General features: G+C 38.0%; 2 protein-coding genes and 1 pseudogene across 2 annotated transcripts; 1 reads left to right on the forward strand and 2 right to left on the reverse strand.

Moving 5' to 3' along the window:
- Positions 1-227: 227 nt before the first annotated feature.
- Positions 228-1,955, forward strand: LOC111298343 (L-type lectin-domain containing receptor kinase S.4 pseudogene; annotated as a pseudogene).
- A 449-nt stretch (positions 1,956-2,404) lies between these two features.
- ARC5 (P-loop containing nucleoside triphosphate hydrolases superfamily protein) lies at positions 2,405-10,614 on the reverse strand. Its single transcript, XM_022888409.2, has 17 exons — positions 10,093-10,614; positions 9,845-10,009; positions 9,631-9,753; positions 8,864-9,085; positions 8,369-8,502; positions 8,181-8,273; positions 7,883-7,946; positions 7,536-7,584; positions 7,363-7,445; positions 6,923-7,080; positions 6,749-6,809; positions 6,106-6,168; positions 5,862-5,962; positions 3,948-4,005; positions 3,258-3,605; positions 2,925-3,089; positions 2,405-2,832 (listed from the first exon to the last, which is right to left on the reverse strand). The coding sequence occupies exons 1-17, from the start codon at positions 10,405-10,407 to the stop codon at positions 2,743-2,745; spliced, it is 2,292 nt and encodes a 763-aa protein (XP_022744144.1). The 5' UTR covers positions 10,408-10,614; the 3' UTR covers positions 2,405-2,742.
- A 581-nt stretch (positions 10,615-11,195) lies between these two features.
- On the reverse strand, positions 11,196-13,057 carry LOC111298643 (FAD/NAD(P)-binding oxidoreductase family protein). The gene is made up of 2 exons (XM_022893368.2): positions 12,926-13,057; positions 11,196-12,803 (listed from the first exon to the last, which is right to left on the reverse strand). Exon 2 carries the CDS (start codon positions 12,706-12,708, stop codon positions 11,281-11,283), a length of 1,428 nt encoding a protein of 475 aa, XP_022749103.1. The 5' UTR covers positions 12,709-12,803; positions 12,926-13,057; the 3' UTR covers positions 11,196-11,280.
- Between the last annotated feature and the right edge of the window lie 1,709 nt (positions 13,058-14,766).

The following is a 14,766-nucleotide window of genomic DNA, read 5'->3' on the forward strand; positions in this document are numbered from 1 at the left end:
CAAACGATTTAGTGCAGCTTCTTGGGCATGCCCTCTATCCATCTCCTCTACGATTCAAGATAAGTAATCCGAAAAACAACGAAATTGCAGCTGTTACATTTAACACAAATTTTGTATCTCTATCCCTCCAAAGTACCCTGATATTGGAGGTCGTGGTCTTGCCTTTGTTCTCATGCCAACCAAAAAGCTGAAGACAAGTCCTGCAAATCAATACCTAGGCCTTCCAAATGACACCAGCATGGTCGTTCCTCACAGTGGAGTTCGATATAGTCCAAAACCTTGAACTCCATGACATCAGTGATAACCATGTAGGAAAAGATATATCCAGCCTGATATCCAACGTATCAGAGCCAGCTGCTCACTATTCCGCCAATGCTAGCGACATAAATGACAACAGGAACAACTCTATCGTTCTCAAGAGCGGAGAAACCATTCAAGCTTGGATTGACTATGACGGCAAGGAGATGTTGATGAATGTTTCAATATCTCCTCGTGGCATGTTGAGACCCCACCGCCCTTTGATATCATTCCCCATTGATCTCTCATTGGTGTTAGATGAGTACATGTATGTTGGCTTCTCTGATTCCACTGGTTTACTAAAGGCCTTACATTATGTGCAGGGCTGGAGCTTTACCATTGGGCCAAGGGCACAAGATTTAGATCCAAGAAAGCTCCCATTTCTCAAGACAAGGTCTAATAAAATGGTTCACGGTAAGGGATTTGCAGTAGGTACGGTACGACTTTAGCAAGTATTACTCTGGTTTTTCTAGTGATCATTGGTGCTTATTCGTATCATGCTCAGAATTAGAGAGGGGGATGAGATTCTGGAGGATTGGGAAATTGAATATGGAGCTTGGAGATTCATGTATTCTGAGCTCTTCTCTGCAGCAAGACGGTTTGGAGAGAAAAACCTTATTGGTTCTGGAGGCTTTGGGAGACTTTATAGCTGGGTGATCCGTAGTACAGGGCTAGAAGTGGCAATGAAGATGGTATCTAATGGTTCTCGTCAAGGAATGAAAGAATTTGTTGCAGCAATTACAAGCATGGGGCGACTTAGGCCCCGGAATCTTGTACACTTACATGGTTGGTGCCGGAAGCAAGATGAGCTCCTCCTCATTTATGATTACTTTCCCAATGGGAGTCTCGACAAGCTTTTGTATGATGATAGTCCCCTGAAAGGGAAAAAACTTACTTGGGACCAACGATACAAGATTTTAACAGGTGTTGCACACGCATCGCCCTACCTCCATGAAGAATGCAATCAGATTCATAGAGATGTCAAGCCAAGCAATGTCCTGATAGATGAAGACCTAAATGCCAAGCTTGGGGATTTTGGCTTGGCCAGAACTTATGAAATGATATCAATCAAGAGACAACACATTGTAGGTACACTAGGGTACTTGGCTCCTGAACTTACAAGGACTGGGAAAGCCACCACAAGCACGGATGTCTATAGTTATGGTACGCTTAAGCTTGAAGTTGCCGGCAGAAGAAGGCCAATTGAGACCCAGAAAAATGCTGAGGAGCTGCTGTTGGTGGATTAGGTTGGGGAACAGCATTCTCAAGGAGAGATCACCAGAGCCATTGATCCCACACTCGACAATTATCATTCAGGTGAAGCTAAGCTGGTGCTTACCCTTGGTCTATTATGCTGCCATCCCCATCCTGACTACAGGCCTACCATGAGAAGAGTTGTGCAACTTCTACAGGGCGATGCCACCATTCCTCCACTACCCCATGATATTCATGTGGAAGTTCCTATGGCAATTACAGAGGACTCGGATAGCTTCGCTGATGATTCTGATCCTTCTTGCCACAAAATGACTTCAACCCAAAGTAATAGTTCGACAAGCTTTGACAAGAAACTTTCCACTGGTCACACTACAAGAGTTACCTTCCAGACAATATCACAACAAAGGAACCATGACTGTAAAAACAGGTTATGCAGTTCATGAGTAATTTCTAATCATTGCAAAGTACATAGGACAGATTCTCTTAAAAGATGGATGTCAATCCAATTCCACAGATTGCTCAGCCTTTATTTGCTTTTAAGCATCTTATTATCAAAAAAGCTTCAAAGAAGTGCTCTGCAAAATAAATTCTCTATGATGTGGATGTCTACTATATAAGATCCAGAAGCTGCATCATTTGAAATTCCCACTACAATCTGTTAACTTGTGATGAATAACATGACAACTTGAAATGGTAAGCCTACTCAGTTGTCCATAAGACAAGGTATGAAATTAGAGCCAGACCAGTATCAAGAGATGCAGATCAGTCCTTTCATCTTTTACTGTAGAGAAAAATGAAATATAAAATCATCTGAGTTGTTGAGTATAAAATTGAAAAAGAAAAGGATCCAATACTTTAGAATCAGTTGATTAAGAGATCAGAATAGAAAATTAGAATTGAATCAACTTGGTATCAGTCCGACTTCAGTGTATTAAATTATCACATAAACAAGTACCCTCAAAAGAGTTAGGGGCCAGAATCAACTCATCAAATAATGAAAGGCAACAAGACATTCACATCCATTTAACCAACTTACAGTTGTTACACTGTCCCGCTAAGAGTCTAAAAGGAATACTTTTGCTAACTGATAACCGTTTGTGATCCAAGATCATGACAGACTCCTGTCCTGCCCATATCTTTCACTATTGGAGGTTAACAAACTCATTGGTACATGCAATTGTACCATACACACTTAAGTGATTGATTTTGTTATCAAATTTGGACCGTGAATCAATCAGAAGCAGGCGACAAACTTGGTATTCTTTGACAAGAACTAAGTTGCTGGTGTATTACCTTGAATTTCTCTTTGAGCCTCTTAATCTGCAAAATCACCATTACATATAACAAGTCAATTTGAAAAGAAGCATGCCAGGATTAACAGTTGGAAAAGAAATTAAAGAGATGTGGAATACCCTCTTCAGCTCAATCTCTGTATCTCTCTTTCGTTGGCCCAAGGAGTGCCGCAGATTGGTGATGTCAAATACGTTATCCAGGTCATCAGCAAATGCAGATTCTAGGTCCTCCCTGAGAAGTGCAGGTAACTTGTCCACAACTGGCATTAGAAGAAAACAGTTGAACTGCAAAAATTTGACATAAATAGTGAGGAAAAATCAAATAAACAGAGAGTGATTAGGAGTCAGCAACAAACTGAGTGTTCCATTTATATGCATATAACTAATAAGAAATTAGCTTTGAAAAAGAATGAGCTGAAAAATAATTAGAAAAACTATTAAAAATAAGCACACCTTCAATTCAGCAGAGGCCAAGAAATATTCTCTTATGCCATGAAATATCTGTTGTACCAATGCATAAACAATCCTTTCTGATGAAGGACCAAGTCTCCGGTTCCAAAGTGTGCTATCTAGAAGGTCAGCAAGCTTTGTTTCAGCTGTCTGAGCAGAAGAGGTTGAATCAATGCCAGAGCATAGATGATTGAGCTTTATATCTGCTCTTGGCTTGGTGTCATGCTTCTCTGCAACAACTGACCCAGGCAATAACTCTTGGGAAATACCAGAAGATATAGAATTGACTACCACACTGGATGGCTCAGTTCCACCAAATGAGTCTAAAAAATGACGTAGCCCAGCTCGGTTCTGCAAATTCAACATACAAAGCAAGATGGACAGAGCAACAGGTCAGATTAACCAACAGAGCAGAACAATATTTATGCATCTAGTTTTAAATTTTAAGATTTGATGCAAGTCCTAAAGCAATATGGAACAACTAAAAAAAGGCAAAAAGAAAATAAAACCAAAACAAAGTAGATGAACTGTAAGAATTTTTTCTATGGCAAAAGTTACAGTGGAATACATGCGCAACAAACAATGCCCATTCACCACATTAGAATAGAAATAAGACCTTTTCTAGAGTAAATTTTAAGACTAATTTGGTGGCTTCACTTGCAAGAAATACTATGTGCCTTATAAGTAACTGACCTTATTGTGGAGGGACCATGACACATAACGGGTTGTGCTCACTAAATCCTCCATGCATCTGCAGCGAATATCAAACACTGGGTAATATTTAGTGACTAATAAACTTCATCATCTTTGTTTTAGTAATTACTGTTAGCCTTGAATTAATCTTTATTTTGAAATGACAAAATATTAAAGACAAATAAACTTAATCAAAATTTTGAAAAAGAATTATTTAGTACATGTTCTTAAGTTTTATATTTTGGTACTAAATAAATAATATGATTTTCAAAGTTTAAATAAACTTTTCTTGGTTTCATATTTCTCAAACCAAATCTATCTTTAAAGATTATTTATTCGAGCTTAAATAAAAGTCCAATTGTTGTTTTTAAAGTGAATTTGTTTATTTTGGACTTAATACAATTTTGATAATATTGGTTTTGAGAAAAAGATTAACTTAAGAAAGCTGTTTTACAAGAACAAAGTTTTTTAACATTGAACTTATTTTATTTTTCTGTATTAATTCACAAAGTTTTAATATTTGAATTTCATATGATTTTAAGTCTAGTTTCTAAATCTTAAAACGGTTTGTAATTTGGATTTGTCTAACTCAAGATATGATCAAATTAGTAAGTAAAGTGCAAAACGAGAGACTATCACCCAGCATAGACAGGATCGATCCCTTCTAGAAGGGATCGATTGCTTTTTCAAACAGAATGCTCCCAAGACTAAAAATCCAGAAAAGAGATCAATCCCCCCACATAGGGGATCGATCACCCCATTAACCGATCGATCCCCTACAAAAAGGGATCGATCGGTTAGACTGTTTTCAAGTGAAAAATGGTTCAAAACATGAACCAATCGATCCCCTCAAGCAAGGGATCGATCAGTTCTGGGCGCAAGCACACCAACGGCTACTTTTTCATGATTCCAACAGGCATTTCTTCACTCCAAGCTTCCCCAACGGCTACTTCTTCAATTTCTCTATAAATTGGGCACTCCAACACACCAAGAAGATTGATGAATCAAGAGAGCAAGAGCCAACAAGCCATATTTTCATTCTCTCAAAAAATCAAGAGTTTTTAGAACTTCAAAGTCCATACCTTTGTATTTATTGTATCCAAATTATATTTGTTGTTTATTCATCATTTTCTTGTACTTAAACTTAGCAAACACTTAGCCTTAGAGAGGTTGTTCAATTGTTTGAAAAATTACCTTTGATATACAAGAGTTGAAGAGAACAAGAGGTAAGGTATCCTCTTGATATTGTAAGGGTAGAGGTTGCTATCTAAGCTTTGAGAAAAAGATAGAGATTTAGTACAAGATAGGCTTGTATCTTGTAAGAATTTTTCTTCAATTAGTAGATTGAAGCCTTGGTGTGGACAACCAAGAGAGAGGACATAAGTGTCTTGTGGAGAAGGACCGAATCTCTATAAATCATTGTGTTTGATTTCTCTATCCCTATCTCCTTACAATTTATTGTTGTTTATATTTGATTTTAGGTTCATTAATTGTTATTGTTAGCATTATATTTTCATCAAAAGTGCTTATTGTTTTAATTTCCATTCAATTATATTGAAATCATTTGTTTGGGAAGAATTTGGAGAAATCCAATTCACTCTTCTTGGATCATCATCTCACCTATAAAGCTAACAATTACTAGAATGCATTTGTCAAGAAATTTCAAACTACATTCTTTATGGTTTATAGAGTTCAACAGCTTAATTAAATTAATGACTTGATCACAAAAACAGCTCCAAGCAAAATTATGCTTTTTTTTTTGGCAAAAAAAATTATGCTTTGTTTAGTACTTTCACCATCAAGCGATTGACAGAAAGAACAGAAACTGAAACAAATTACTGAACTATACGAATTGCAAATTATTGTTAATGAAAACAATTGGATTGTAACAGAGGCAACAGGAAAGTGGCCTACTTCTCACGACAAGCTCTTTCGGTAGATTCAATGAAGTTGTTGAAAGCAGAAGCAACACGCCTGAGAAACACCTCATGTCCACTTAAATATTCACCATCTTTCTGTTGGAAATCAGGAAATATTAGAAAGGATAAATTATAATACAAAGAAGTGCAACATTTAATTATATGATAGCCCTACATTCTGTAAGCACATAAAATTAAAAAAAAAAAACAAAACAAAGCAAAACAAAAGGAGCACGAACCTGAAGAAGATAGATAGAGATAGGAAGTAATCTCTTCAGAATGTGCAAGAGCCTACATCCCAACTATACAAGGAAAAGAACTGTCAGTTTGGGCATTAATAACAAATATCAAGCAGCCAAAATTAAAACTCTTAACCAGTCAAGTTTGGTTGTTTAATGTGATGCCTTGCTCCTTTGGACCATCATACATCCTCCCAGCTCGTGATGTTTAGGATGTAAGAACCTGGATTTCATCTCAGGGATGATCACATAATGCCTACCCTTTTTTTTTTTTTTCTACGGGCAGAATCCTTGGAGGTTAATGGGGTGGGTCTGAAAATCGAACCAACAACTCTCCAACAACTAAGAGGGATACATTACTACAAGGCCAAAGGCTCCTGGTTGAAAAGCTTACCCTTTATCTTCCTATTAAAGAGCCCAAGCTAGCCTATTCCTGCCCTAAATGTTACTACCTAGTAATTTTAGTGCAAGGACTAAATGGATCTAGGATCTAACAAACAGGCTAGCCATCATTTCAAAAACTTAAGTTTCAGATTTTAAAGTATTGCCCAACATTAATTAAGTTAACAACAAGAAAGCAACAGAGAAACTTGAAAAGAAACAGAGTAACTGAAAGATATGGATAGCTAAAATCAATTGTCACCTGGTGAAGGAAAGGTTCAAAAGTGTCACGAGCCTTTGAAACAGCTATAACACAAGCTGTCCTGATTTCCAAAATAAAAAGATGGAAAAGAGATAAAATGAGAATGTTTGTTGCACATGAGATGAAAATCAACAATTAGCAACAGAAGGATGATAAGCCATAAGTAGATCATACCTTGAGTAGTTTGTTCCATCATGAATATCTTCGACTCCACAAGCATTGACAATTTCTTCCCTTGTAATTGGAGGGCACTTTATCCCTCCCACGATAAAACGGAATTCAGCCATGGCACGATGATATTGTGCACCTCCATAAAGACGCATTCCAGAATTCTAAATACCAATGAAACCCACTTTAGCAGAGTCTGGCAAAATTTTCTTGCTCACGGATTACCACTCATTGTATTTATGAGGGATTGAGGAAAAAAGGAAAACATCATTTTAAAACCAGGAGATCTGGTCAAGTCAATTCGAAAAATCAGCATAAATTAGAGATTGAAGTGAAAAGCAAACTTGACTGATTATATCCAGGACATTAGTATAACCAAAAACAAGAAATACATAAAAGAATCCAGTTTGCAAGAATATTTGAAGTCAATCATCTATTTAGCTTACGGGTATTAGCTTGTGTGGCAATTGAAGACCATCAGCACCCGCAAATGCTCCTCCATTAGTTCTCTCATCTACCAGTGTTTCACCTGCAATGACTCATAGCAAAACAGCTAATAATCTGGAACAACTTAATTTATAAAAACAAGTGATATCTGCAATAGAAATATTTCAAGTACCAAATTTATCTGGAGGTGCAACAACTGTCCCTTTCAGTAGCAGTGACAACTGATTAATAAAGCATATTTCAGTCAGAATGCATAACATGAACTGGAATGACAATTTGAAAATCAGCAATGCCAATATCTCGCATATTTATGAGAATTTGTACATGCAATTTCACTGATTCACAGGAACAATATCTGAAGCCTAAGACAGACATATGATAAGAAGCAAATATGATAGGGATGCATTCTCATCCCTAGCAAATTTATATGACCTTCAAAGGGTCCCACATTATTTGGAAAACAAGAAGAAACAAGATATGCATGCAACAGAGAAAAAAGACATAATAGTACATAGAAACCTTGGTTAGGAATAGATCATGAAAAGCTCTTCCTTTTTCCCTCAATTTCACTTCATCCAAAGTGCTGCATATGAAGAAAAAATTAATAGAATTGATTATAGTAAAGGAAAAAGAAATTCAATGCAATGCAATTAGAGAGAAAGGATTCAATCAAGATCTATTAAAAATAAAACCACAAATCAGATATTGATTCCATACTCTGCAAATCATCATCTTATTTCCAGCAATCAAAAGGTTTTAATTAAATCCTTCTCAAATTGCCAAAAGAAAAATGCTCTCAGTAAGCTCAACAATAAACCTGAGTTCCTTATTTATTTCGGTTAACTTTCTTGTTGCGCTGCGGTACTCCTTCTCAAGAAGTGGAATTATCAATGGAACGCTATCCATGTACCTTGCAATCATATATTTTCCAAAATTTAGTTAGGTGATATAACAAGTCTCAACATCCTTGGTTAGTTTGATTGGAATGGAATAAAACATGCATACCTTTTCTGTAACAATTCTTCCAGAAAAAGCCTAAGTTTGCTTACACCTATTCTACTTCTTTCTTTCTTTGACAATTGCTGTCCTAACTTCTCCTCCAAAGATGTTATATCTTCCATCTCTCTAGAAACTATTGCCTGCATTAAAAATAACAAATATTAATAATTTTCAATTTTACTATGAACCAAAATCAAAGGAGGGAGAATGAATGGATCGACTTTGGTCTAATATCCCAATACAGCATAATGTAAAGTGTGGAGATAGTTCATATTTTAGATTTACTGACTAATTTCTAAATTTTTTCTTTAAGTTTCTTTGCTTTGAGCCATTTTTATTCAGGATGACCCTTTAAATATTTTCCTCAGGAAACTACATTATCCACCAGAAAAGGGAAGGAAAAAAAAATATTGATCAGCACAACACTAAGCTTATGGCACAAAAAAAAAAAATCTCAGTACCATAACCAACTCCATGATTTTTTTGAAGGCAGGACCAAACCTGTTTAAACTCGTCATTTGATCTGTAAACAGAATCATGCTCAGAACCAACTCTTCCAGAAGGCACTGATGTAAAGAATGGAGAGTCACCCAATATGAAACCATCAAGTGTACATGCAGGTGGTGAGAGAAAGACTTCCACATCTGAAGAACGTGCAAACTGAGGAATTTTGGTATCAAGCTTGGTAGAGACAATGACTGTTCTCGAAAGCTCTGGATCAATCTGAACCAAGTATCAACCCACAAAAAGTTTAGCTTTGAAACATCATCATAACTGATATAAATGATTTAAAAGGATCAATTCATTTCTCTGCATTTCCACAGGAGTAGTTCATAGCACCAGAAAACTAAGTAGCTAAAGCTAAAGCTAGTTATAATAAGGAATGCCAAAGATTATGTTTGCTGCTAGACGACTTAAAAGCTCAGCACCAAACAACTCAAAAGTAGAAATTGCTTCCAACACTGGTAGTTTAGTTCCTCAAGGAATTCACTCTTAAATGCAAGAATATTCAATCTCTCTCTCTCTCTCTCTCTCTCTCTCTCTCTCTCTCTCTCACACACACACACACACACACACACACACATGCTATTTCTTTAAAAGACACCTGACCTGAAGAGAAGTATTTTGGCTTTGACCCTATAAAGAACGAGTAACCTTCCTAAATTCTCAACCCACCCAAGTTAGAAGCATTGCACAACCAGAAAGCTACATTCGTTGTGCTAAAAAGTTAACACTTACAAGCACTAGGCAACTAGAAAAATACATACTTGCATTACAACCCTTCTAGTCATTGCATTACTCCAGTCACTACAATCTTCAAGACATAATATAATGAACTCTTTATGCTGCATCTTTGTTCTCACTAAGGACTCCACCGCACGCGCTTGGCTCTGCTTGAATGTCACCACCAACAAAACCATCACATTACAGAAATGTAAGAAACAAAATTAACTAGAAATACTCGGCGGGTTGGGAAAAGACCTGCAAAGCACGGTTCTTTCGAGCCGGAGCAGGAACGATAAGCCCTGGAGTATCGATAATAGTCAAATTCGGACAATGTTTATATTTCACTTTAATGATGATTTCTTTAGCTGAGAATTGACATGGCTCATGTTCCAACCTCATATTTTCAGCTTCAATGTAGGCCTAAAAGGAAAATCACATTGATTGGTGCATTTAAAACTTAATCTTGAATTGCTAACAAAAAATAGGAAAGAAATTTTAAAAACCTGAATTTCGGGGAGAGATTTTTCGTGGGCGAGAGTGGGGTCGTCATCAGAGACGAGATGGCACAATGGGACGTCGCAAAGAGGGTCGTAAGACATGTGGAGAGTGATGGGTCGGCGAGTCTTGGTTCCGCCACCAACATGGTTGAATTGGAAGCCCATGAGGGCTTCGACCAACGCGCTTTTGCCGTCCGTTTGGTGTCCTACGACCAGCACCGCTGGCGCGTCGAAGGGAGCCTCTAGTTCTTGAGCTAGACCGTGGAGTTCGTTGTAGGCCTCGTAGAGAGTTGAGTGTGGGTTCAGTGCTTCGTCCTCCATTTTGGTTCTCTGTTTCTTCTTTAATCCTTGGCCTCTGCTATGCTTCGCTTCGCTTCGCTTCGCCTCTCACAACGGAGTGAAAGCGGCGACTTTTGCTTTCAGTTTTAGCCAAACTGATGAACTGAATCCGTTGTTCGTCAAATCTTCACCGCAATCCCCGGGGATGCAGGTAATTGCTATTGAGACTGGAGAGATGCTGCCTGATATGAATCCTGCTAACACTTTTTACCTGTTCTTTTAATACTTCACTAGTTTTTTCTTTTTTCTTTTTTTCAAATTCTAAATTTCATATATTGAAATGTTTGTGAAAAAAATTGACACTGAGTAAGTGACACTTTGTGAGAAAAAAAAAAAAAAGTCAGCGACATTTATGTGGAAAGTCCTTGCTCCTGTTGTGACGTGTCCTCTAAAAAATTTTCTACAGGAGTTTGTTTTGTGATATTACCCAGGGTTATGGTTTTAGGAATTAAAAAAAAAAAACTGGCTTTCATCCAAATTTTCATCTTGGTAAATAATACTAGTGGTAAAATTTACTTTTGAACTTCGTTATTGGAGTATTATTTTTTAAAAAACTTTTACCCAATCTTAATCTTTAATTTTTAGTAACAATTAAGGATTCATCCGATAACATGACGAAAGCATTAAAAAAAAATTATCAAATGCAACGTCTTACAGATCATAAAAGAATAAATGTAACGCGTCTTTAACACCTTGTCAAATGAACCCTAATTCACTACCCTATCTTCTCAAAAGTAACCACTAGAAATGAATGGCATTGGCCAGCGATGTTCATGAAAAATTTGGATTTATCTAGAAGAAACTTTTGCAACTAAACAACGCTGTCAGATTCAATAAAAGCCAAAATAAGGGTTTTCAAACCCGAGCCAACGCTCTGTCTTTTAACAAAGCTTCCACTGCTCTTCCACCCGAAACCAGAGCTCCATCAAAAGTAGCAGACGTTATATAATCTCCACACAAATATAGACCCGGTCCAACGTTAGGGTTTTTCATCAAATCTGTTGGTGGGGATTGGTTCGGTTGGGCAAAACCAATCCGATATGTTCTCAAGTGCCTCCATGACTCAACCATTGCAGCTCCAAACCAACCTGAAAGCTCCATGATCACCTCAGCCCTCAGATCATCATCCGAGGTATCCTCAAACAACCCGATCAATGATACAGATACCAAAGCTTTGTTTGAAGGGCCATAAGATGGAGCCACGTTTGTAGCAAAAAACATGTTATTGATGATCCCTTCACCTGAACCGTTCAGAAACAGGACAGGGTCTCGAACAGGAATTTGGTACTGATCTGCTGAAAAGTACAAACAAACCGTACTTCGGGGTGGTCTTCTTAGGGCCGTTGGTTTCCTTCCCGCCAAAATCTTATCAACAGCTGGTTCTTCAATCGCCATTATTACTCCGAGCTCACTCTTGAGAATTTGGCCACTCTCCAATCTCACGGACGGTGAATTTGAGTCCTCAAAATCAACGGAAACCACTTTGGTGTCTAACAGGATTGAATCGGATGGCAATTTTGCTGCCAATTGGTTTGGAACTTCACCAATCCCTTTAGCGGGAAGAGTGTTATCGCCGAGAGCTAGACATCTGAAGACGAAATCGAAAAGTCTTGAAGTAGTTTCAAGCTCTCTGTCGAAAAAAATCCCACCAAAGAAGGGTCTGAAAAACCTTCCAATCATTGAATCTGAAAAGCCAATATTCTTCAATAATTCAATAGTTGAAACCTCTTTGGCAGTCAGAATTTCTTCATTAGATTTACTCAAAACTCGAGCCCTCGTCAAAGCAATAAGCAGCTTATCAAGAACTGACCCAATGGGATTTGTAACGGACAAAAGGGAGTCCGAGAAATGGCGCAAAGGATCAGCAACTGTGTGGAATTGACCATCGTAGTAAATTCTGGCACCAGAGTAAAACTTTTGGAGATTTAACTCATTGTAATTTAACAGCTTCTGAGCTTCAGGGTAGGCAGTAATGAAGATTTGGAAGCCACGGTCCAAGAGAAAGCCATCGACAACATCGGTCCGGACGCGGCCACCAACGCCATCAGAACCCTCTAGGAGGAGGAAGGGGATGTTTTCGGAGTTAAGACGGGTAGCGGCGGCTAGGCCAGAGAGGCCGGCGCCAATGACGATGACAGGAGCTGTCTTGAGGACTGGTGGAGGTTTGGGGGCCAGTTGGGTGGAGGCATGGGCAATACTGAACTTGAAGAAACGATGGGTGGTTCTATTGGGGGTGGGAGGGAGGAGAGAGAAGTTGGAGGATGGAGAAAGAGTGAGAGGCATTCGTTTTGTTTAGATGAGGTTGTTGTAAAGTTGTCCACACATCTTTCAGTTTTTAAGCTGATTCTAGTTTCGAACGTGCCTTATCCATTCGTGTTCTGATAATGAATGTATATTTAAATATAGACATATAAATATATAAAATGGGTAACACGTATAATTCATAACTGAAAAGAAAATTCCCAAATCAACTTTGTTATAAGATAAGTCGGACTACTACCTTAATTGGTAGAACTAAAATTAAGTCATGAGCCATCCGGTGATCTCAGAAATGAAAGTACCAACTGCAATAGCTAATCACAAAAACATAAGCAGGTGAGCAACAGGCACATGAAACAAACACAGCAGGACCTGGAAAGAAGGGAGAAGGACTGCAACATGATCAAATCCATGAAGATATCCACTAAAAATTTGAACAACATATTTAAATCTACACCCTGCAAACCATCCGAATCTGTATGTGGTTTTGATTTGTAAATTCTACTGTAATTGTTAATATATGCAGAGGCTTATGCATGTCCGTGGAAAATTGTTTATGGTTACTCATGAATGTTGAGCAATAAGATGACTGAAGGTGGGAAGAGTTCAAGCTGACCAAACAGCAAGAAAATATTGATTATACCTTGATCCAAAGTTGAGAATCAAAGGATTTTTTCAAGCATATAGGAGATCATTACTCTGGACAAAACGCAGAAAACACTGGTAAGCTCCTCCTTGTAGCAGGACAATAGAGAACACTGTCAATGTATGCATTGATGTCCGCCCTTGATGAGGTTTTGCCAGGAAAGCATGGCAGGTCTGATCGTGGTGGTGGTCTTGTTGGTTTTAGGTTTCATTGTGAAGTCGGAGGTCAAGTTGTTGTTTTCAGGTTGAACAGTGAAGATGGAGTTGATGATTGTCTCTTCAGGTTTGACGCGAGCGCTGAACCTGTGGCTTGTGTAATCAGACCTGGTATATGAGTCCCCTTGGGCTATAATGGCTGCTGTTTCCGTGACTGGATGCAAAAGGCGGGGTTTTGAACACTATGTGCTTAACACAGTGCTTACATGTGACTTGTACATCTGTGCCTAAACAACTCTGAGAGAAACGTACAATGACCTTCTAGTAGTTACGTGCATCAATGTTTTGGCATATAAATATTTCAGATACTATTTCATAGATGCTAACCTCGGATTTGCTCCTGAATGGGAAACAAGTGGGGCATACGTCTTCCTTTCCATTTGTAAACAGAGAAAATTTAAGGCTTCATCCTTAAATTAGTGAAAAAAGAAAACCTTTGAGAAGGGTTCAATCAAAAAAGAAAACAGGGTCATTGCGGTGCATAAAGTGTTGGGAAAAACAACACCCACGCGCAGCAACCACACACAAAATAACAAGCTCAAATCAAGAATAAGAAAACACAAATAAATTTGGTTCGGCCCAACTCAAAATGGCCTACTCCAAACCTAATCCACTATCAAATAAATCTTTACAATTGTGAGACTTTTAGAATGAGAAGTCTCCTAAAACTCCTTACTCAAAACTTAACCCAAAACCCAATTACACCCTTTAATAGCCTACTTACTTAGCTATTCTCTTGGTGTCTGACTCTCTGGGGTTACTAAACTAAAATCAAAACATCTTATTTATAAGGGTGAAACCCTTTATACCTTTACTAAACTCTCGATGTGGGATACAAGACAAATTCAAACTTACAACTTTCGATGTGGGATTCTGAGATTCAAGGCAAATCCCAACAAATCCTCCCTTGACTTGAATCTCCAAACACTTCAACAGTATCTGTGAAGCTAACATGCTTACCTTTCTTCTTTTCTTTCATCACAGGCATTCCAGCAACTGAGCCTCCATCAAACATGTACAAGTGATTGACCCTATTCCCTTGTAGAATCACACTATCATTCTTATACACTTTCAACCAATCATTACTACCATAAAATGTGTACCACCGAGAAGCTAACTCACATAAAGCAATCAAATTGTAGTGACAATTTGGTACATACCTTACATGACGAAGTGTCCTAATAACACCATTGTGAGATCTAAGGCAAACACTCCCAATGC

The sequence above is a fragment of the Durio zibethinus genome, chromosome 16 (genome assembly GCF_047325235.1).
Source record: "Durio zibethinus cultivar Kanyao isolate XHJ-2024 chromosome 16, ASM4732523v1, whole genome shotgun sequence".
Lineage (NCBI taxonomy): Eukaryota > Viridiplantae > Streptophyta > Magnoliopsida > Malvales > Malvaceae > Durio > Durio zibethinus.